At 36.8% G+C, this 25,148-nt stretch overlaps 1 protein-coding gene across 6 annotated transcripts in view; it reads right to left on the reverse strand.

Moving 5' to 3' along the window:
- LOC112047558 (echinoderm microtubule-associated protein-like 1) overlaps positions 1 to 25,148 on the reverse strand; it is a 79,031-nt gene that overhangs the window by 13,484 nt on the left and 40,399 nt on the right. For 2 of the 6 annotated variants that reach the window (XM_024084700.2, XM_052886028.1), the window contains 6 exons: positions 20,973 to 21,161; positions 20,007 to 20,115; positions 19,572 to 19,709; positions 16,996 to 17,127; positions 15,523 to 15,597; positions 8,601 to 8,765 (listed from right to left, as the gene is read on the reverse strand). In XM_024084700.2, the coding sequence (XP_023940468.2) occupies positions 8,601 to 8,765; positions 15,523 to 15,597; positions 16,996 to 17,127; positions 19,572 to 19,709; positions 20,007 to 20,115; positions 20,973 to 21,161 (808 nt within the window). Of the gene's footprint in view, positions 1 to 8,600; positions 8,766 to 10,638; positions 10,772 to 11,372; positions 11,543 to 15,522; positions 15,598 to 16,995; positions 17,128 to 19,571; positions 19,710 to 20,006; positions 20,116 to 20,538; positions 20,621 to 20,972; positions 21,162 to 24,459; positions 24,579 to 25,148 lie in introns of those variants that run through there. The other 4 variants (XM_024084699.2, XM_052886029.1, XM_024084702.2 and 1 more) reach the window with 4 other exon arrangements.

Raw genomic sequence — 25,148 nt, forward strand, 5'->3', positions numbered from 1 at the left:
TTCGCTTTTAATTATTATTTCGAATAACATCCCTGATTTTTAATTAAAAGTATCTCGTCTCGTCTTGGTCCAGCCGTCGATCCCAGTCATTGTCATTATAATCACCTGATAATGGTTAATAAATTGAAGATAATCAGCCAATGTCCGCCAAGCCTCATTGGAGCAGCGTGATGGCTTAATAGTTCTTCTAATGGGAAGGGTACCTGGTCCAGTAGTGAACCGGTAAAAATCAATCATAATTTTTGAACAATGATGATTTTTTTAATTTAACGGTAGGTATAGGTATATAGACCTAGTCTGAAGTGGACAATCTCCTCTTGTTCAATGTAAAACCATAACTCATAAATAAGTGGGCAGCCTACAAAAGCTGTCATAACATCGTATATCATTGTATCATTGGCAATTGGCAGTTGGCAGTTGTCAGTTGACAAAGTCTTGAGTGTTTCAAGGCTGTTCCGCGCGACCGGCCAACTGTGTAACTCTGATGATGAGCCTTAATACCACACCGTTGGGTCACAATCGAAGGAAACGAGACATATTCTTGCGCAGTTTTTAATTGGTTTGCTTAAATATGCATTCGCTTTTTTTACTCATTTATTTATTCAGGCTATTTATTTATTCATTGAGGCTTCTATGTTCTATTTTTAAAATTCATTCACTAATATGGGCTATTTTATGCCTGTATCCACACGGGAACGAGAAATAAGCGAAAGAAAGCGCGAGGCTTACCTATATCTATTCTTTTTTTTTACGTGGGGAAATCCTCATGGTTAGAAAGTTATTTTGGACTTCATCATTATAAACCCATATTTGGCTCACTGCTGAGCTCGAGTCTCCTCTCAAAATGAGAGGGATTAGGCCAATAGTCTCCCAATGCGGATTGGCAGACTTCTCACTTCACACACACAAAGAATTTCTCAAGAAATTCTCTGGTATGCAGGTTTCCTCACGATGTTTTCTTTCACCGTTTGAGACACGTGATATTTAATTTCTTAAAATGCACACAACTGAAAAGTTGGAGGTGCATGCCCCGGACCGGATTCGAACCCACACCCCCCGGAATCGGAGGCAGAGGTCACAGGGCTATCATGGCACTTCAACCCGCATATCTAATCTAGTACCTAACTTATAACTGTCGACAAACAGTTCAACACTCGACTCACAACAAAATTGTTTTTTTTGACAACCCGATAATAGTAGTTTACGTGGGTAGCATTAAGTAATCGTCGCTTGTGTCGTCGTCAGGTCAATTGGAAAATTGCTGAGCATTATCCCCAACTAGTAAGTACAGTTTAAACACAAGTCGTTTTGGATAGTTACAGGTAATTTACGCGTTTAAATTGTTATGGGAATAATCTTTAGGGCGTGTCGTGAATTTCAATTATCATAATTAAAAGTAACTAGCGGACCTCCGCAGTTTCACCCGCGAGGATTCCATTCTTCATTCATATGGTAACATCGTGATGAAAAGTAACATAATTAGGTAAGTGCTATATCTGTTAGAGAGCCATAACAGCCCAGTGGATATGACCTCTGCCTCCGATTCCGGAGGGTATGGGTTCAAATCCGGTCCGGGGTATGCACCTCCAACTTTTCAGTTGTGTGCATTTTAAGAAATTAAATATCACGTGTCTCAAACGGTAAAGAAAACCTGCATACCCGAGAATTTTCTTAATTCTCTGCGTGTGTGAAGTCTTTAGAGAGGTCAATTCTGTACATGAAATATATTTCCAAAATAACTATCAGGGGGTGATTAGTGATCGTTACTGATGCTAAAAATGCAATCAGTAAAATTTTCGTCTGTCTGTCTTTCTTTCTGTCTGTCTGTATGTCGGTATGCACCTCCAACTTTTCAGTTGTGTGCATTTTAAGAAATTAAATATCACGTGTCTCAAACGGTGAAGGAAACCTGCATACCCGAGAATTTTCTTAATTCTCTGCGTGTATGTAGTCTGCCAATCCGCATTGGGCCAGCGTGGCGGACTATTGGCCTAACCCCTCTCATTCTAAGAGGAGACTTGGAGCTCAGCAGTGAGCCGAATATGGGTTGATAATGATGATAATATCTGTTCACATCCAAATTCAATTACCTGAAATTTCTTTTTAAGTAGGTATATAGTGTGACACAACATAAGAAAACAGATGAAAGGAAATAGGTTACTTTAACTGTTCTCAATTATAGAGCTTCATTAACTACTACTCCTATAGGAGTGAGTGTTTTGGAGTTCAAACCCACTACGCTACGACAAAGCGGACTGGTACTTTTTGACTGTCTAACCGTTATCAGATCAAATCCTATTATCATACTTATTATATTATTACATTTTCCGTGCTGCTACGGAGAATTTCTGGGAAGACCAACATTTCTTCGAACCGGGACTCGAACCTCATGATCGGAGCAGCACAAACTAACCACTGAACAAACTAGGATTTTATTCCATCATCACCATTATCCGATGGTCGTCTACCGCTGGACATAACATAATGACTTATAAACAGTTCGGTCTTGAACCACCTCCATCCATTTACTATTAATAAATCTGTAGAGAGGTCAATTCTGTACATGAAATATATTTCCAAAATAACTATCAGGAGGTGATTAGTAATCGATACTGATGCTAAAAATGCAATCAGTAAAATTTTCGTCTGTCTGTCTGTCTGTATGTTCGTTATAGAAACAAAAACTACTAGACGGATATTAATGAAACTTGGTACAATTATTCTTTATACTCCTGGGCAAGTTATAGTATACTTTTCATCACGCTACAATCAATAGGAACAGAGCGGTGAAAGGAAATGTTGGGTAAACGGGAGAAGTTACTCCAATTTACAGCGATACTACTGTAAGGGCTGGATTAAAGAAGTCTAAGGGCGGACGAAGTCGTGGGCGTCCGCTAGTGTATCATATAAGTAACAATTTCTGTATACGAGTATACTCGTAGCAGTACTATAGCACTATACGAATTTAATAAAAAAAAAAAAAACACTTTATTACACCAAAAACAAAATAACAAAATTTTACAAAAACAAACCAAGTAAAATACAAACAATGGTGTAACGGCGGCCTTATCTCTAAAGTGATATCTTCCAGGCAACCGTTATTATAAGGAGTTCACGTTTACAAAGAGAAGTGGTTGGTGCGCAAATATCGACTTAAAATACTGTACAATAAAAAAATAAATGAAATATACTTACATAAACTAAGAAAATTAAAATACATAAATACCAATATTAACATTAATAATATATATGTATATATATATATACAATAAAATAAACTTACTTAAATTGATATTACATACCTAAATATATTACTGTGATAAAAAGTAGTCTTTAAGACGACGTCTAAATATATGAATCGACTGAGAATGACGAATATCCCGCGGCACGGCATTCCATAGTTTTACCGCCTTAACAGTGAACGACTCACTATAGCGGTGAGTCCGACTAAATGGCATAGATAACTTATTATCATTGCTGTATCGATGATTGAGAAGGTGGTTAGAACCGCGAAAGTGAAACCTTTCTTTTAAGTACGGAGGAGAATGATAGTGATTAAGTATAGAATAAAGCAAGGAAAGTATGTGAAAATTACGACGCTGAGCTATAGTCAACCATTTTAATTGAGCACGAAATTCAGAAATGTGGTCAAATTTTTTTAACCCAAATATGAATCTAATGACTAAATTTTGAAGGCGTTCAAGCTTGTTAAGGAGATATTGTGGTAGGTCACAGTAACAAGAATCGGCATAATCGAGTAATGGAAGAAGAAGCGATTGAGCAACAGAAATCTTAGTTTTAAGAGGAAACAAGTTCTTCCACCTTCTCAACCTGCTAATCACCGCAAAGATCTTCCGACTGACAGCAGCAACCTGGGGTGTCCAGCAAAAGCATTCATCCATAACTAGGCCGAGATTTTTGACTGAACTGTTAAAATTTAATTCAGTTCCATCTAATAAAAGGGGAGGAAGAGATGAAGTATTAATTTTCGAAATTTGTTGACGTGACCCTATCAAAATTGCTTGTGATTTACTTGCATTTACCGACAATCCGTAGGATTTACTCCAAGCACTGACTGTATTAAGATCAGTATTTAGACTGGCTATTGCATTGTCAAGCGAGTCAGCGGGTGATGATACATAAATTTGCAGATCGTCAGCATATAAATGGAAGGAGAGGGAGAGGAGATCAGTAATAGAATTAATATAAATAGAGAAGAGTAACGGAGAAAGCACACCGCCCTGAGGAACACCTGCATTTAATATACTCGGAGAAGATAATTTCTCATTAACCCGAATACATTGATTACGATCATAAAGATAAGACCGAAACCAACCCAAAGCTTCAGGAGAAATATTAATTGACTTAAGAACTGCTAGGAGAATCTCGAAATCGACAGTATTGAATGCATTCGAAAAGTCAAGTAAGGTAACAACACTAAGGAGCTGGTTATCGATGGCGTATCTTATATCATCACAAATTTTGATAAGTGCAGTGACAGTGCTGTGCCCAGTGCGAAATCCAGATTGATATGGATTTAGTATATTAAATTCAGAGAGATATAATAATAATTGTTTGTGCACTATACGTTCTAGAACTTTGGATAGAAAAGGAAGAATAGAAATAGGACGGTACTGAGAGAAAGTTGAAGGACTGTGAGATTTCGGAATAGGAACAATGTATGCTAAACACCAAGTATTAGGAAAAGTATTTGTAGAGAGAGAGTGGTTAAAGATATGACAAAGGATATCTAGTATGCCGTCAAGTGTTAAAAGGATCATCTTTCGACTCACCTGATCACACCCTATAGCATCTGATTTGATGGCCATAATATTTCTTTTTACTTCCTCATCCGTGACAGAAGCAAATTGAAATGGCAAGGAATTTGGTTTTGGACGTAAGGAAAGCGTGTTTAATGTATGTACTTTAGCTGCATTATCTATTAAGGTAACTTTTGTAAAATGATTATTTAGTGCTTCTATGTCGAGATTCCAAGTAGATGATGTTCTACGCTCCCGACCAATGCCCAAGGCGTCAAAGAACCTCCAGACTTTTGCTGCATCCTTATTTTCTACAGATGCGTGAATATAGGAGCGCTGAGCATTCCAGCAAAGCCTATTGCATTTATTGCGAAGATCTTTATATTTTACAAAGTTCTCGGCAGAAGGATTCTGCTTGTACTTAGTCTTAGACCTATCTCGTTTCGCCATGAGAGCCTTGATGTCATCTGTCAGCCATGGAGCCGGTAGATGCTTCAGTTTTATGGGTCTAAGTGGAGCGTGAACATCAAACAACTCCGTCAACAAAGAATTGAAAATAATAATTTTGTCATTCGTTGACGAAGCATTCAGGATAGTACTCCAGTCGATCATACTGAGGTCAGACATAAACTTATTTTTATCAAAGTGCTTGAAACTTCGTCGCATCACAACTGTAGGCTTAATTTTAGGTGGTCGAATTTTGTATGACAAATATACCAAGTCGTGATATGAAAAACCTTCAGCTGCCATTTGCCCATGCACATTGACACGATCAGGTGAGGATACTAACATAAGATCTAGTAAAGATGGTGTGCAGTTAGGGAAAAAATGTGTTGCGGATGTGGTATTCAAAATATTTAAATTAGTACTGTTGATGATGTTAGAGAAACGCTTAGATCTATAGTCGTTTTTAATTAAGCACGTGTTAAAATCACCCATGAGAATGACGTGGTCAACTCCCGGTACAAAATTCTCAAGCAACTCCTCAAACTTACTAAAATAGTCAATGTGTAAAGATGGACTATAACAAACTCCTAGCAGTAGCTTTCTTGTGCCAAAGAGAACCTCAATAAATATGTACTCTAATGACTCCGTATACAGAGAAGGAGATTTATCTAGAATTGAGAAAGGGATGTGACTGCGTAAATAAATAGCAACCCCTCCACCCCCCTTTCTGTACTGTTGTCGTCATCTGAGTTACTACTTAGGTTGTTATCCATTATTTTTGTAATATATTACAAATGTAATATAATAATAAATAAAAAAAAAATTAAAAAAAAAATATATAAATAAAAATAAACACAATAGTTATATATGTATATACTATAAATATATATTTATATATATAAAAAAAAAAAAAATTAATCAACAAAAAACAGTAAAACCCTAATTTGTTCACCCACCAGCTAGATAAATAGAAATTACCACTACAAACTTACAATCTACATATTACAATAATAATTAAAAAGTCTAAACTAAAACGAAAATACTTTATATTAATCACAGTACAGGCAAAGTAAACAAAGCTATTAAAAATAAATGAGAAATAAAGAAAATAAAAATAAAATTAATTACTACTTATACAGATTACTAAAATCAATATATATAAAAATAAACTCAGTAAACACTTAAAAAAAAACATACACAAATATTATTGTTATTTAGTTACTGCTGCAATGCTAATTTTAAGATTATAAACTATAGTCCAATCAAGCAATGAAACACTACGCATAACAAATCAATAATTTAATTGGTTAGAAAACAGTAAGCAAACATTGTTAGCATCAGCAATAATAAATCTGGCAACTTTGAGTACACCACAAATTGGAATGTGTAAACATCGCTTAATTGGACATAGACAACTGTCATTTATCAACAAAATAATATCATAGTCAAATCATAGATTATAAAAGGGATTCTATGTTACTCTGTCTACAGTATCTGTGATAATACTCTAAGCATTAAATATGAGGGTAACATAATAATAAAATATTGTTATTACCGTCACAAAGTACAACAACAAAATATTGCAAAGTGAATTACAAAACAATTATTTCTAAAACAAAAAATAGTAATTTATCCATAGATACCTTTTAAACCAAATAATTTAATCACTTTCTATTATTGCGCTTTGCGCGGTCAGTTTGAATCGGGTTTCGCTTCGTTCTAAGAGTACCAGCGGCATTCGAGTTGGAACTAGGATTGGGAACAGTGCTAGCCGCGGACCTACTCGCAGACGCCTCAGATGCAGACGGAACACTCTCAAGTTCAGCTTTGGAATTAATTCGATGTCTTGACCCATCAGTACTGATAATAAAGATGGAACCTTCATTGGTCCAACATTTATTGATACCGAACCGTTTTAACGAGTTAGAACCGAATTTATTGACTTAAATAAAAATGTATTTCTACAAAAACCAAGCACCAATTTATGCGTAACCCACAGTTTCCCCATTAAATTCGACTTAATTACCTACGGGAAATACGCCACGCCATGAAATAAATAATGACTTAGGTATCGCCGCAGCCTTAATAACTGACCTTGATGTGTTATCTAGGTAGGTATTTACCTAAATCGATACAATACCGCCATGTAAGTACTCGTAGTACATATATGATATCATAAAATAAGTAAGTAAATATTTATAGAACTTAATAGTTGATCGCTGATATGACACATATAAATATTTGTTAACGATAACTTGCATCATATGAACCATTCATTTTATCAATAAGCTTTTACAGAAAGGTGTTTTATTTTTTTTTGAAAAAATAGTAATCATCCAAACACCCGCAACTGTTAAAGTTTGAAGTTAAAGAAACGCTATAATTAACAATTTATTAATTCCGTGGTTAAAGTAATTAACGCAAAAGAAAAGTGTAGCATGTTTTTTAACCGTCGACTAAGTTTTTCGTGTTTCAGTTTACCCTGTGTGTTTACAGACAAGCTGTAGCATCAATTTGGATCAATTTTAATGCGATGTTTGTAATAGAGAGGTGAACTTGGGGAGAAGCGTTCTGTTGTCCATCACTAGATGTGGTACAGCGGATTTAAATATTCGGCTAACACAGGTGACATGTGGGAACCCACTAAATATGTACCACAGAAATAGCTCTTTTTCAGTGAAATACCGATAAGACAATCCGAGGGCAGGAATCTGCATTTTTAAAATTTCTGACACATTTGACGATCCCTCTGTTAGTTGGTAGTGCTAGGAATCAGCTCGGGACTGGTTCGGCCGTGGCTAGTTACCCTACCAGAAAGACGGCCAAGCGATTTAGCGTTCGTTTCGTTAGCGTACGATGCCGCGTAGGAACCGTCAGAGATATGGGTACAATAAACTTATATCTCATCCAAGTTACCCCGCTTCCATATTGGACTACATCGTCAGTTAAAATCAGGTGAGACTTGGTCGCTTACTGTGGGCCTTATTAGAAGGCTCAAAGTCACTCTGCGGGAGACGGAGCGAGCTATGCTTGGAGTTTCTATGCGTGATCGAATCAGAAATGAGGAGATCCGCAGACGAACCAAAGTCACTGACATAGCTCAGCGAGTCGCGAAGCTGCAGAGGCAATGGGCAGGCCACATAGTTCGTAGAGCCAATGGACGTTGGGTATCAAGGTGCTGGAATGGCGACCAAACGGAAAGCTCAGTGTTGTTCGACCCCCCACTGGGTGGACCGAGGATATCAAGTGGGTTGCAGGGAGCTGCTGGATGCTAGGGGCTCGAGACCATTGGAGGTGGACGTCTATCGGCTGATGATGATGATGATGATAAGATCGCGTCAAAGGCTTGTCATAGCATAAAACGATCATCGCAATGACGTTCTTTGGACTCACCTATATCCGTAGACCCATTCTAACTTGAGCTTGTTCTGCGGTGGCGGGGCGACCTTGCCGGGGTCCAGGTTGTCGTGGTCGCTGGGCGCGTACAGCACCACGGGCCGGCCGCGGAGGAACATCCGCATGGAGCCGTCCTCTTCATTGTACTGGCAGGTGTGGGTACTACAAACATAAAGCCATCAAATCATACTTTCAGTAAGTACTAGTTGTCTGTACGTAGTAGTAGAGCTCATCAGAGTACCATGGTTATTTCTGCATCTAATCAGCATTGCTATGTTCAGTGGCGTGCAAAGAGCAAAGATATTTTAGCCAAGGTAGGCACTATACTTAGGACTCGTACAAAAAGAAAAAGTTCTTCAATAAAGGCTCGTAATAGCCCCTGCAGTGCATCTTACATTATGGAGTGCACGCCACAGCTGTGTTCCGGTAAGTATTTTCTGGTTGTTGACTCACTTGTGCCCCATGTTGAGGAACATGACGTGCTGTTCTGTTATTGGTTATTCACTTAACAATTGGGATCTCTATTGAAGAAGCATCTTTAACAATTACTGTACTGAATACTGTTTATATCGTAGTAATTGTTTCATATGTGGTAGGTAGTAAATATTGTTGACTAGCCGACGCTTCCCGGCATCACTTGCGTAGTTCCCATTTCGTGAGAATACGGGGATAAAGTAAAGCCTATGACACTTACAAATAACGTAGCTTTATAATGGTATAAGAATTCTCAAAATAGTTTCAGTAGATCCAGAGATTATCTCTTACAATTCGTATTATGATGAATGATTTTCACCTACCTTAGATACAATATGGTACGTAGAGATGATACGTACGTACTCGTATATCCACTTACCTACGAGTACGTAATTATCTACATAAATAGGTATTTAGGTAAGTACCAAGCATTCTGCGAGATCACGCGATATTACATACCACTTCTTTGTTATTATTTCCATGCATAAAGGATTAGTTTTTAAGAAATATTACTTAGATATTATTTTTTTTTAGTTAAAAGCACCTTCACCTGACAACAACAAACAAAAGACACGACATACCAGGGAAACTGTTTTAACATACGTTAGTAAAATATCAACAAACCCAACCAACCCAAATGTTAATTTACCTTGTTTGGAATCTTACCTCGTGTTAAAAACCAAACCAATGAACCAGCCAAAAATGGTATACGGCCAACTTCTAATTCCCTCTGAAGTTGAAACACGAAGGGGAAGGGATACAACTAAAAACCCAACCCTTCGTTATTTGGCGATATCCCGGAACGCTAGGCCATAGGTTTACTAGCAGGGTAGTAACTAGCATCCGCGATTGATTAGACCAGATTAGACAACCAGTTTAGTAAATATTACCCAAAATTGATACTAGCTGTGACTCAAAACCAGGACATTCCGGTTATGAAACAACGCTAAAGAGGTCGTATCAATTAATACTGAACTTTTAATAATTCAACTAGTCTCTGTTCGTTAGTGTTTTTTACGAATCTTGCGGGAACCATATATTTTTCCGGTATAAAAAAATGCCTATATCATGCTAAAAGGTCCAATTTATCTATATACTAAATTTCATGCAAATCGGTTCAGCAGTTAAGCCGTGAAAGGGTAACAGACAAACAGACAGACTTACTTTCGCATTTATACTAGTATCTTTTTTTCATTCTTTACAAGTTAGCCCTTGACTACAATCTCACCTGATGGTAAGTGATGATGCAGTCTAAGATGGAAGCGGGCTAACTTGTTAGGTGGAGGACGAAAATCCACACCCCTTTCGGTTTCTACACGGCATCGTACCGGAACGCTAAATCGCTTGGCGGTACGTCTTTGCCGGTAGGGTGGTAACTTGCCACGGCCGAAGCCTCCTACCAGCCACTCGTAAATAAATAAATAAACTAGTACAATTATACCAACTTTCATTTGGCTTGGACTTAGTAATGTGATCATATAAGAATCGCAAAATTATGCATTCTGAAGATTAAAAGAAAACAAACAAAGCGTTTGGATGCCGTCTTGCGAAGCGAACTTACATCGGGGTGAATGACATTGTGACTACCGTCTACTTGAAGCTCAGCGATCACCAAAATTCCCAAAAATTAATACTCCCACGCAGTACGTAAGCTCCTATACCAAGCTTCCAGTTATTATGCGACAAAAAATAATCTAAAATAAAAAAATATATAATAATTAAAAAGTACATGTTACAATGTGATAAGCATCAAATATTAATTGGAGTTATAGCGTGTTTAATTAATCCTCAGAGGATAGGGTACCAGCATGTTACTAATTAACATAATGTGTTGCAGGTGTTCTTATTTTCAATTTTAAGTTAGGTAGGTATAATATTTTTTTAAATTTTCTGCCCTGGATAGCAGACCTTAAACCCAATAGATATAAGAAAATAATTAAATCAAACAGGTATTTAATTCAATAGTTTTCATTATTTGAAAAGAACACACTATAGTATACGTATTGTAAAACGTTGTTGTGCCATTAGCTGTTTATAATTCTACTATTTCCAACATTTCAACTAAGTGGGTTAAATAAATAGTCAATTATTGAATAGCCGGTACAAAATAAAAGTGACTCTATGATTTTTTGGACGTTTTCCGAAGTAGAGCATGACCAAGTTACAAAAACAAGTAGACAAGAAAATTCGCACGACTTCGGAAATCTCCATATTTTTGTATGAGTAACATTAGAAATATTTTATCTGTGATAACTGATAAGCATTAAAGAGACTGTTGCCTATTACGTGAATTACCTGTCGTCCATGGCACTAAATTGGTAAACTTTTTTTTTTAATTCCCAAATACAGGCACAGGTTTTTATCGCAACAGCTTTTGGAACCGGTTTAAAAAGTTAAAAGGCACTGACACGCGGATTCATACAGCCGGCTTCTGGGAGGAACGTTCGCAGACTGCGCGTGAACAGCATGAAATGACCTTACTGTATTCGACATCGTTTATATGAATGGATGTAGCAACCATCGCCGTTTATGTATTCTTGGAGTTGTAAACATTCCGCACAAAACCGGCAATGACTTGCTAAAACGGTGTAATGGTTTGCATCAGTCAATGCAATGTGACCGTACCGACACTTGTAGGCACCATTGCTTGCTATGTATTGCTGTTGTTATTGACGTGGCTAACAAAACCAGCAATGAATGTTCAAAAATATATATATATAAGGTGATACATAAACTCAAAGATAGATAGTTAAATGGGATTGGCTATACTACAGTTCTTCTTATTGTGAGGCATACTTGTATCTACTTACGCGCCAAGATGACGTTTGTTTTATTCAGGTAAATGAAGGAAACCGCTGTTTCGATCACGATACCTAGACTAATTATAAAATAGACGAAAATCACGCAGAGATATTCAATTACGATGAAGATAAAACCTCTAAAAAGTTGCATGTTAACTACGCAGTAGTGCAAACTTTTATAGATAATAGAGATATAATAAATAAGAACATAGCATATCATCTCGTATTAAGAACTTGCACGTGTAAATCTTTGACTGAATTCTTGCTAGTATTCTTGTCACTATTACACTTGGGTATAATTTGTATAGCTATTTGTATAAGTTGGATTAAATTTTTTTACATACAATAAGAAATTCAAGCCACATATCCTTTGAACAAAAAAGAAACTAATTCTACACTACAATACTTTGAAAGCTTTGCTAACAGGAAAAGCAGTCTCATATAAAGTTTAGATTTACATTTATGGTTCATTTTTATTATTTAAAGAAAATCAGTTTAATTAGTAAATGTTAGCATGACTTTTAATCAATCACACTCAATCTCCTCAGCAAGACAACATAAAGTTTTGTCGCTCCATCTGTATATTTTCCTCTAGTCAGAGCGTCTTCGTAGGAGTGGTCTAGCAAGGTCAATGTCAATCATTGAGCTACTATACATCAAAACTATCGGACGGGCAGTCGGTCACGCAACGCTGCCCAGACCAATTTACGAATTAAACCATGAAGAGCCTCCACAGTGTAGTGATTATATGCCGCTAATAGAATTTGGTAAGGCATTACTGAGTATTTTGAACTGCGCAAAAAATATACTAGACTTTAGCAAGTATCTATAAACTAGTTTTTTAGTCGAAGATAAGTTAGCGATGCGAAGCGATGGCTGAAATCTGTTGTAAAATGTCCTAAAGCACTCGAAGCACAGGCGTCTTTACCTATTATTCAGGGGCGCATAGCATCCGGGGGACGGTTTTGGGGGGCGCCGGCCGTTAATACTTGTTAACATTTTTGTACGTATTCAATTATGACCGCGTACTTATTAGAGAGGCCAAGGATATGATTGCACCGAGACGCTACATTATGTTATAGCTTCTGACTCGAATGATAATAATTCTTCCGTGATGATGAACGATGTGACGTTTATGGAATCTCAATATCCTTCTGTTCCGTTACATAGAAATAAGTACCTACATATAGTATTCGCCAAACTTCGAATCCGTTCTGATATTTCATTACGTCGAACTACATTGCTATTAGCTGGGATACTTATATTTTACTGTGCAAACTTACACTACTAAGCACTACTTTACCATACCTAGATACATCTAATATGGCGAAGTAGTGCTTGTTTAATTGATTGTGAAACACGGCTAAAACTCACGTGATATTACGTCGGAGTATGCCCGACTAGTTTCGAACCCATACGGGGCTCTTAGTCATGAGCTGGTTCATGCATCGCGGCACGATCAGTTGCATACTCCGACGTAATATCACGTGAGTTTTAGCCGTGTTTCACAATCAATTAATATGAATAACACTCACGATAGTTTAAATTCTAAAATAGTGCTTGTTTTTTAGTAAAATAGTACTTGTTTTGGAAAACCTTGTGTACGTAAATATATTTTAGGTTGTTTTAAATACATACAATACAATAATAATTAGTTTCTATAATCGCGTTGTAAACACAATTGCTGTATTTTATCGTTTAGGCGCACCCTGTATAAGTGTGATTAATGGTGCCAGTGTTTGGTCTTTGTTCCAGTGATGCTACTGGTATTTTACAAGGTTTATTTACATACATCTACCATGTAGCTGACCCGTTTGTTGTTGTTTTTACATAATTACTTTTATATAAACCATCTCTGCAAAAATAAAATTAAACTAGCCTATTTTTTGTGTTTTGCCGAACTCCAGTCTGTCTAATTCAGTAAAAAATCATAATTACTTTGGGATTCGAGTGTTGGGATTCTAAAAAAAATTGATTGAATCAATCAATCAATCAATTTTTTTTAGAATAAGGTACATGCAAAACAAGTTTTTAAAAATAATCATTCTGATCAGTATGTCCTGCCACAGTTGACGTGCATATGTGTGAACTGGTGATGAAATCTCGGTTCAAAAAATATAGCATTACGCCATTACGGTATTATAATATAACTATATTTTAAATGGTGACATCTCAGTGGATATGACCTGTGCCTTCGATTCGGAAGGCGTAGTTTCGAATCCGGTCCGGGGCATGCACCTCTAACTTTCCAGCTATTTTTTTAAGAAATTAAATAACACGTGTCTCAAACTGTGTCTGAGAGGTGCCCTTGCTCAACAGTAAGCTGAATTCATCTCAAAAGAATTTAAATTGTAATAGGTAAGTAAAATCAAAAACTGATCAGCAAATCCATGATGTACAGATTTACGTCTTATTATGAAAAAACCAATATTTTACACTTAATATGCCCTCTGAATCAGTTACATAAGTATAATCCCCATTTGTTGAAATCCAGCAAACGTTTAAGGCTGTAAAGCGTGCCATATAATCAAACATATACATGGTATACTGGTATAATTATACTCAAAACCATATCCATCCAAAAAACAAACTAAATACATCACAACTTTTCAAAGTAAAATATATCAACAGAAATGTTTATTATTATCAAAACTTCCAACGGATTTTGGTAGAGAGTTGTTACAAACGCGTTGCAAAGTACTTGATTTATGCACGAGGTGCGAAAACCATTAAACACCACTTGACAGCAACGACTCTTCATTGGAAACAATAAGCGTAGAGAACAAATGGTAGCGTGGGTGTACCATACAGCTATTTTTATTGTCTGGTGGGTTACCATACAAAACTAACACCAACGATTTGCGAAATTATTTATTTTTCACTGGCTTGGGCCATTAATTATTATTATTGAATAGAAGCGGAAGTTCATAATGATGAATAGATTTGTTTCGTTGTTCTTCGCGATAAACAACAGTTGGCAAAACCATCCACACCCGTCAAAATGTTCTCATCTTCTATGAATGTTTTACTCCGAAACTAGATCAATCCTCAGGAGATGTTGACACTTTCTACAGTTTTTTTTATGATCATTTGATCCATCTTTAGAAACTCTGATCAATTGAAGACTGATCTTCACCCCAAATGAGCAACCAGATGCTATATTGAGATTATTTTTTTTATTCACTGGCTTGTGTACAATTATTGCTTTTAACTTTAGTTAAGAGATAATACTTAAGTATTTTTTTCATCTTCCATCTTAAATTCAATATTGTTTTTATTTCGATAAAGACTAACTAGACAGTCAAATTACACTCACTAAAATAAATATATTTCACTTTTTAATTTTCAAAAAATATTGATTTAACGTGAAATTCGTTGAATTTGCCCAAAGCATATATTCCCAAGATCACGAACTTTTCCAATACACACTGACAATTTACCCGTAATATTAAATACACTGTACAATACCAAAATATTTCCAAAACACCAAGCTCAAAACATTGTTAGTACAATCTGATAATTTGCCCAAAATTTTACACACCCAATACCCAACAAAATCCCAAAACATAGTTAGTAGAAAACAATCACCGAATCACCAAGCTCCCAAACCCGCACCAAATCATACCCAAAATTTTGGAACTCACCCGTGTTTCAAAATTGGTCCATTTTGCGTCGATTGCTTTGAATATAAATTTAGTAACGACTTGGTCGTCGTAAACCTATAGAGATTGAAAAAACATAAAATAAGAAACAGCATCAAAATATTCCACATACAAAGTTTCTATCACTAATGTGACGCTCATTCTATCGAAGAGTTTGTGTAGATGTAATTCTGCAGCTAAAGAGTTACCGAGATAGAATTTATAACAATAAATTGATCAATCCAGCTCTTCTCGTTTAATCTAATGGTATAAGTGCTGGTGATCATTATAATTAGAGATTATTACGTTCATAATAATTTTCCCAATAAAATGGGTATCTTTTTGTATTGAATGGAAAACGTGCTAGTGGCAAATATATTCAGTTGACTTCTTTCACTGAAAGACCTCGAGAGAGCAAATACTCTAGCAGGCAGGTCACCTAGTGGTACAGAAGTTTCGCTACTATATAACCAAGAAAAAGTAATCCCTGAATAATGTCTAAATTTATTACAGTGTGTGTATCTACTCATAAACACATTTTAGTTCTGTGTATAAAATAGTAAGAAATAAGTACTCGGACAAATGAGCGCCTCAGTACTGTCATAAATATTAATGAACATAATGACAATTACTTATTTAAATTACAATTAACCTTAAATGGTATTAAAGTAGCATTAGCATTGTTACATCAAGATATACAAAACACTGTTTATGGATTGAATCTGACGTGTTGAGGACTCGTCGAGTGAAGGATTATTAGGAAAAATAACAAGTAAGAAAAAATGAAATCATAATGTTTATGATATCTACACATCTAAGTGCCTACAAAGCATTTTCAGTACAGTGAAAACTCGATTGTTCGAAATAATTATGTAAATCGTGTGACACACAGAAAAAACCAAAGTCTAAGCAGAATCCAGGACTTGTTACCACCGGTGTAGGGTTAAAAACCTCCTATTATACATATAACCACTCCCCTTCTCTGTTCGTGTTTTTCTCCATGCCTGAGATATCCTTTCTAACATATGAATAGAACCTCCTGCAGTTCTAGAAATTCACATCATTTAAGCAGATAATAGAGATTTTGCTGTAATTCATCTAAATCACTTCTAAACTGGCCAAATATAAACTGACGACATGAACTTTTTTACTTAGTTCATTTGTTAGCTCATTTATTGTGTGGTCTCGTATGGCACAAGTAAGCTCTTTTTTATTCTTTACAGGTTAGCCCTTGACTACAATCTCACTGTTGGTAAGTAATGATGCAATCTTAGATGGAAACGGGCTATCTTGTTAGGAGGAGGATGAATATCCACACCCCTTTCGGTTTCTACGCGACATCATACCAGAACGCCGGAGCCTGCCACCAGCCAGACCTGTACCGATTAAGAAAACCTCAATCGGTCTCTACAAATACTATGGGTTTACAAACCAAAATCGAGTTTCCACTGTATTGAATGTGTTAATCACATTTACCTTGTGCTGGGCAGCAGACCCTGTGTGTTGAAGTCTCCCGTGGAGTTCCATCTCTTGGTGAGGCTGTTGGCGGCCGGCGCGGGCGACGCCACGTCTTGCCGACTCGACGCCGACGTGGAGTTATTGCGAGATCTACATACAGGGGGCGCTATAAGCGATGATCGGGAGGCCTATGTGTGAGCTTTGGTTATATACCTGTCTATGACTTTCTATTTCTATGGCTGAAAATGTGGAGGCATTTTACATATTGATAGACAAACTTCAGTTCGAGGATGGCACACGATGTTGATCACGATTTTTTTTTTAATTCTCTACAAGTAAGCCCTTGACTACAATCCCACCTGATGGCAAGTAATGATGCAATCTAAGATGGAAGCGGGCTAACTTGTTAAGAGTAGGATGAAATCCACACTCCTTTCGGTTTGTACACGACATCGTACCGGAACGCTAAATCGCTTGGCGATACGTCTTTGTCGGTAGGGTGGTAACTAGCCACAGCCGAAGCCTCTATCCAGCCAGACCTGGACCAATTAAGAAAACCTCAATCGGTCCAGCCGGGGATCGAAACCACTGCGCCACGGAGGCCGTCAAAATGATGATAATAGATAGATGATTAACTCTGTCTATTTGTTACTTTTTCATGGCTAAACCGCTGAACCTATGCGAAAAAAGTGCACCTTGGAGCAGACCGTATGCTATTTTTTTCCAGAATAATCCACGGACTAAAAAAAACTGATTTTACGCAAACGAAGTTGTGAGTGTCCGCTAGTACAGGTATATAACCAAATTTCAGCCTAGACTAATGAAAATAGAAGGCATGATACGAATTATGATTGAATAAAGTCACTATTAATGCTTTACTTTACTACTTATTTAATGAAAAATCTGTAAATTATGTGATAATTATATACTGGTACTATTATATATGCTTTAATATTGAAGGGCAATGGAAAGATTTAACTATGATTTGTATGAAAATGCATGTAAATTAAATACCATAATAAAATTTATATTCTAAAATCACAATGAATTAAGGAGTGCAAATAATGAATGAAAATAGTTCTATATGTACTCAATGATATAATAATTATGTTGATCATTTGCACGATTATATCATCATAGCATTTCTATGTAATTAAATTACTGCAATATATTAATTTTTACGACTGTTAAGTAACTTTTTTACTATTTACGGTACAGTAAGTAGGTAGATTTCATTTATATTATATCTACTCTTAATGCAACCGTTTCTCATTTTACTATTGTAATTATAATAAAAGATATTACCAACAATTTTACCAGATTCATCAGGTACGAGCTTAATAATTTAATCATTCCTATCTCGGAAAAATTGTACTGCACGCTTTCATTATAGAATAATACCTCTAACCTTAGCCACTAACAACTTTAATAAGCCTCAACAACTCCCTGGTTAAAGGGCCAGACTGAAATCAGAGAAAGTCTAAGGTTCGATTTTCGGCCGTTAGACTATTATTGTCGTACTCACTTCTAGCACAAGTTAAATGCTTTAAGGACCTTGTTGTAAAAACAGTAGTGACAATAGAAGGCCAGTTAGATACGGAAGTCATGTTTAAACCCCAGTATAAAAAATAGACAACTTATTAACAATACGATCATTAAAGTAGCTGTAAAGATTTTTATTATATTTGTGTTGATTAGAAATTTCTGTTTGCAAAGGCTTAACGCAAGAAGTCGTAAGGCCTGGTTTATTGCGAGAAATATTGCAATGCCCAGATGAAATCTGTCTGTTTTGTGTTTCAGCAAACAATAAACCTAAAAACGCGCTATTTAGTTAGAAAAAGCGTTAATATAGTTACCTTTTATCCGGACTTCTGACTTCAGAGCGGCATTTTTTTTCAGTTGTAGACTAAGAGTTAGGTTATCATTTGTAAAAAAAAGTACTACTTTTTTATAAAAATACGATCTAGCCAATTTATTGTGACTAATTAGTAATTTGACTTTAAACTAAACTTATATTATTATTATACCTACTAAGATAACTTAACATTAGTATTTCACTAACTATTACTTTATTTATTTTAATTTGAATAATTTATTTCACCCCGAACAGTATGGCTTTACAAAAGGTACAACTGATGCGGGTGCTAAACTTTTAGGACATGATGCATGGGAAAATGCTAAGAATGCTATTGGTGTATTTTGTGATTTTTCCAAAGCATTCGATTGTGTTGTCCACACTCATGTTTCAAGTGTCGAGGCCCAGCTTCATGAAAAGCCTTCGTTATGGATATTCAAGCCATAGTCATGAATATAGTATACCTGTATCATGTATCAAGTTTACCTGTATTTTGTTTCAAGTTTACCTGTGTAATGAATAAAGTTTACCTGTGTAATGAATAAAGTTTACCTGTATTGTTTCAATTTACTTACCTGTATATATCAAGTGTACCTGTATCATGAATCAAGTATACCTGTATCATGAATCAAGTTTACCTGTATCACGAATCAAATGTACTTGTATTATGGATCAAGTTTACCTGTATGAATAAAGTTTACCTGTATGAATCAAGTTTACATAAATGTATCAAGTTTACCTATAAGGTTGTACTGTGTGTGTGGTGTGCGGCGCGGGCGTGGCGCGTGGCGAGGGGGAGGGGGCGGGCGACAGGGAGGAGGAGGACGCTGGCGAGTCCGACTGTAGCGACCCCGTCGATTGATGCTGGGGACCGCGTCTGGAATAATAGAACAGGAACATGTTTGAATAGAAGCAGACGTTAATTTGCGGAAAATTATAAGCATTGAATAATTGATATTTTTTGCGAAAAAACAACGCAACAAAAAGCCCTTCATTTTCTATTTTTGTTAGTTGTTTTGGTTAGTCTGGTCTAATTGCTCTCTATGACCGCGCGGATTGTAATTATTACCAAGTAGCGGAAAGGTTATCAGTGAATTAAGCAAATAACAAATTTTAATTTAGTCTGGTGTAATCGGCCTCTATGATATGAATTATTCAATTCAGTAATCATTACCTTTGTGAGAGAGAGGAGGCGCTGGAACCGTAGCTCGAGGTACGTTTGACGCTTTCTCTGTAGGAAGGTTGGCGGATCCTCAGCTCGCGAGTCGGAGTGCCTGTGTTTCCTGAGAATTAGAAAAATAGATATTAAATTGAGCTTAAATTAAATAACTTCAGCAAACTCGGGTCAAAATAGTACACAGTAATTAAAATTATAATTTACACCGTACACGCAAAAAAAAAACCTGCGACTATAGAAAGTAAGTCTTCCTGCAAATCTACGTAAGAAACTGCTCATGTGATACTGAGGATAACATAATAGAGTAAAGTGAGAGAGGAGTGGAGATTTTCCCTCTGGTGAAGGTCGCTCTTGTTTTATGATGATGTTTACCTGTATAAGTACCATTCCGCTGTGCACCAGACATGGCGGGCGGTCGGCTCTCCAGCGCGTTGCTTCTCCGCAGCGCATCAGTAAGAATGGACCTGACAGATAATCTCCTTCATCTAATGAGAAGCTCTCTAGTTGTATGTATAAGGATAATGTTTACCTGTGTAAGTTCCATTCCGCTGTGCACCAGACGTGGCGGGCATTCTGCCTTCCAGCGCGTAGAGCATCAGTAATAATGGACCTGACAGATGAGCTCCTTCATCTGATGAGAAGCTCTCTAGTTGTTTGTATAAGGATGATGTTTACCTGTGTAAGTTCCATTCCGCTGTGCACCAGACGTGGCGGGCATTCAGCCTTCCAGCGCGTAGAGCATCAGTAATAATGGACCTGACAGATGAGCTCTTTCATCTGATGAGAAGCTCTCTAGTTGTACAAGAATGATGTTTACCTGTGTAAGTTCCATTCCGCTGTGCACCAGACGTGGCGGGCATTCAGCCTTCCAGCGCGTAGAGCATCAGTAATAATGGACCTGACAGATGAGCTCCTTCATCTGATGAGAAGCTCTCTAGTTGTATGTATAAGGATGATGTTTACCTGTGTAAGTTCCATTCCGCTGTGCACCGGACGTGGTGGGCGCTCTGCCCTCCAGCGCGTTGAGTCTTCGCAAAGCATCAGCAAGGGTGGACCGCAGACACAGGAGCTCCTCCGCCTGGCGAGAGCACCGCACTTCCAGTTCAGCTACGCGTGTCGCCAGCCCCGCACCCTCGCTCTCTAGCATTTCATCTGGAAAGAGAGAATTTTACATTAAAATACATTTTTTTTTAAAACAAGAAGACGTTACTTCGAAGACCAGCTCTACGGTCTGACGATTTTAAATAGGAAAGGATCATTGGGCCCCATTCTCTAAAAGGCCTATGTCCGGCAGTGGACGGATACAGTTAGTTGATGAAGCGATACAATAACGCTCTCAACTGGGACTCATTCTAGGGTGATCTATGAAAATTCAAAAATAGGACAGTCTAGTCTAAGTCTAGACTCAATTAAATTCTGACAGTATGAATTATATTTTAACAAAATATTAGATTGATAAAGTATTGTCTATGAATACGTAGTATTTTACGTATTTACGCAGATAATTTAATGAAAACTTTATTGCTATAAATACAATTTTCTGGCAACATGGCGTAAACAATATGAACTTGCTACTATTGTAAGTGATGTTACAAATGATAATAATAGGTACTTGTAATACAAAAGAGCCTCGCGACGCAAATGACAGCGATTGCAAAACCTTGAATCTTTGTTTGTTCTACATATTATACTTATTAACATGTCGTTTGCCTATACATACCTACTAGGATAGTATTTATCTATTCTCTAAAATTCTGTTAATTAAAATGTAGATCATGTAAATTAGATGTAGATCATTTAAAATGTAGAAATGTAAGTAAAGACACATTTTTGGACCGAATTTTATATGTCTTTTTCGATGTCTTTTTAACCGACGACTTAAAAGGAAGAGGTTGTTAATTCAACGCGTTTTTTTATGTTTTTTTAATGTTTTTTTTAGTAATAATAGAAGAACCGATTAGGTAGATGGTAAGTGAAAAACTATTGTCTATAAACAGAGCCACACTTCGCAATACCGCTTGGAGTATAAATAAATCCCTGGCAGTTCCCGGACAAGCTTATTATAATAAACTCAACTAAAACTAACTACCTTCCAACTTAATCTAAACCTAGAGAGGTAACATTTTAAATATTTTGTTTGTTTCTCACGATTTAATTCAAAAACTAACGGTAACTACGCAGGTGAAACTGCGGGGCGTCTACTTGTACCATTATAACTTTTTTTTATTATTATTATTCATTACAAGTTAGCCCTTGACTACAATCTCACCTGATGGTAAGTGATGATGTAATCTAAGATGGAAGCGGGCTAACTTGTTAGGAGGAGGATGATAATCCACACTCCTTTCGGTTTCTACACGACATCGTACCGGAACGCTAAATCGCTTGGCGGTCTTTGTCGGTAGGGTGGTAACTAGCCACGACCGAAGCCTCCCACCAGCTAGACCTGGACCAATTAAGAAAACCTCAATCGGCCCAGCCGGGGATCGAACCCAGAACGAGGGAACGAACTAAACAAATATTATCCACAATAATGTGATTGCAACGTGCACCAATACCTTGTATTGTATGGTGGTTAATTGTTGTATTGTTTGGCGACAATGGCATGAGGTTATCGATTCTGTACCACTGACCTCAACTGTGCGGTATTGGTTGCTCAAGCCAAATAAACTCAAATCAGCAACCAAGCTGTTACGCAACACGACCTTGGTTAAGTGACAAGTGATTAAAATCGGACTATAAATAACAACCAGTTATCTAACTTGCAGAAATAGTAGAGAAGTTTATTGGTAAAATAAACATTGCATAGGTGTTACATTGTAAGTTTATTTGTATGTTTGTCAAAACACGCTAATGTAAACCAAAGTAATATGTATGTTTGCTTGAACCCCATAGACGAACGGATGATAGTGGTTATTTTGTATACTTTTAACCCAAGCAAAAAGAGGGGTGCTATAAGTTTGACGTATCTGTCAGTCTATAGCTCCCGAACGGATGAAGCGATTTTAATTTAGTTTATTTTTGTATGAAAGGTGACTTATGTGCGAGTGTTTTGAGACATCTTTAATAAAAATCGGTTGAGCCGTTGAAAAGTTCTTCGGGGTGAAAGTGGTGTTGACCAATCAGGCATTTACGAAGGTAACTATACGATACTGCCTCAGACTAATTACCATAGAACATGCCTCGCTAGACGTTACCCCTCTGTCAAAAGTATATGATCACGATCTTACGTATTTATACAAACTGCGTCTATATAATCGATGTTTCATTATGTTAAATTTTCACGTGTGTGTATTGCAATTTAAACTTATAGTTGTGTGTACAGGATATATTTATTGTCTATATTAATATTATAAAGGGGAAAGATTTGATCGTTTGTTTGAACCTTTTGAACAATTAAATTATTGAACTAATTTGACAAATTACTATCCCCGAGTGCTATAGGCTATTTCATTCCGTATTCTAACGGGAACGGGAACCAGGCGGCGTCTGCCAGTGTTAAATATTTTCGATGTGTGACAGTTTACCTCGTCCCCGTCAAAAAACGTCAGACAATTTTGTTTATGAATTTGTTGCGATACATGTCCAAAGATAATCGGTCTGAGGATACTGCAATATGTAAGTGTCAGTAGAAACGAGAGAGCGCTGAAGTAGAGCGCGCGTCCTTCACGAGTGGCGCTGACACTTGAGTGTCGACTGTCGGAGTCGTGTAGTTGCGACACTGCTGCACGCTACGTAACCTACTTGCTGGTGACACTTCACTCTTGTTACTTTGTTTACGTACACATTACGTATACGTTACTACATCTAAACTCTACAAACATCGCACCTGTAAACATCAAAAGTCAATATTTGATTTATTTACCTACTTTTTATCTGCAAGGACTCTGAAACAGGAGCTTGAGCTTCCTCAAGAGACATTGACTCTACTGTGTATACAGAGTTACAGGTTAAGTTGACTCGTCGATCATCATCATTTCTAACTAATTTTTGTATGGAAGACCCTACCCCAAAATTGAGAATTTTTAAGTTATGGCACATTTAAGATTTTTGGAAAAAAATCCGACTTTTTGTCCATTATCCATGTTTTTCGCGATTTTGTGTCTTTATTTTATTTTGCGATTTTAGCATTCTAGATGACGAAGTACGGCCGGCCATACTTAAAGTTAATATTCTACCGCTTGCAGTGGCGTGCACAAGGTTTTTGACTTGGGTATGCACAAAACGTACAAATTGTATAAAACGGAAAATTCTTTCTTTAAAACGTCCTCAATGATTCTTCAGGGTAGGCAATGCATTTTTGCATCTATGAAGTACACGCCATTGACCGCTTGGCTTTGCTGTAGTCAGGTAGGGAAGGGAAAGGTAACATTATCGAAGTATTATTAAAACTAACATATACACGTAACACAATACGATTATTGTGTATGTTAAGTTATCGATAACTTACGCCACGCCGCGTATACGTCGTTCATGGTGTCGCCAGGGGAGTCGCTCGCTCTGGAACTCCGGGACTCGGCCAGACCTTCCATTTGTCTATTTCATTAAAACTATATTGTCACTTCACTTCACTTTTCAGCACCATTATCGTTGTGTTATTGTCTTGAAAAATATTGTCTTATTTCATTCATACTATGTAGTCAAATATAACACAATTTGAGGGTATTTACCGAAACCACAGAAAACATATGTACAAGTACCGAAACTATGTTTCAACTTCAATATGGACGGTGTAGATAAGGAAAACCATGTCTGTTTATAAGTGTCAACAGAAATACAATTCGATTAACAAACCTTAACGATACGAGTATTTTTCCCTAAAGGATAAAATACTCGTTCTCCTACGAAGCCTTTCCTTTTACCTTTATCCTCCATACATGTATTCCGCTATATTATAAAAAAATATTAAAGTCCTATAAATATTTTAGATAAACACTCTCGTTAGAGCGTTTAGGGATCTGAAATAGAAATGTGTAATGTTTTTTAACTTCGAACTTTGACCCTCTCGTGTGGAACAAACAGTTATGTATATAATTCAATTCAGTAATTCACATTCCTTCTCCACGGGACGATTTCTCAAACATGGAGGAATTCGGCGCTAACGGTACGTACCGGCGGCGCTTGTGATTGTGAGCGCAT

Source organism: Bicyclus anynana, chromosome 16, assembly GCF_947172395.1.
Source record: "Bicyclus anynana chromosome 16, ilBicAnyn1.1, whole genome shotgun sequence".
Taxonomy (NCBI): domain Eukaryota; kingdom Metazoa; phylum Arthropoda; class Insecta; order Lepidoptera; family Nymphalidae; genus Bicyclus; species Bicyclus anynana.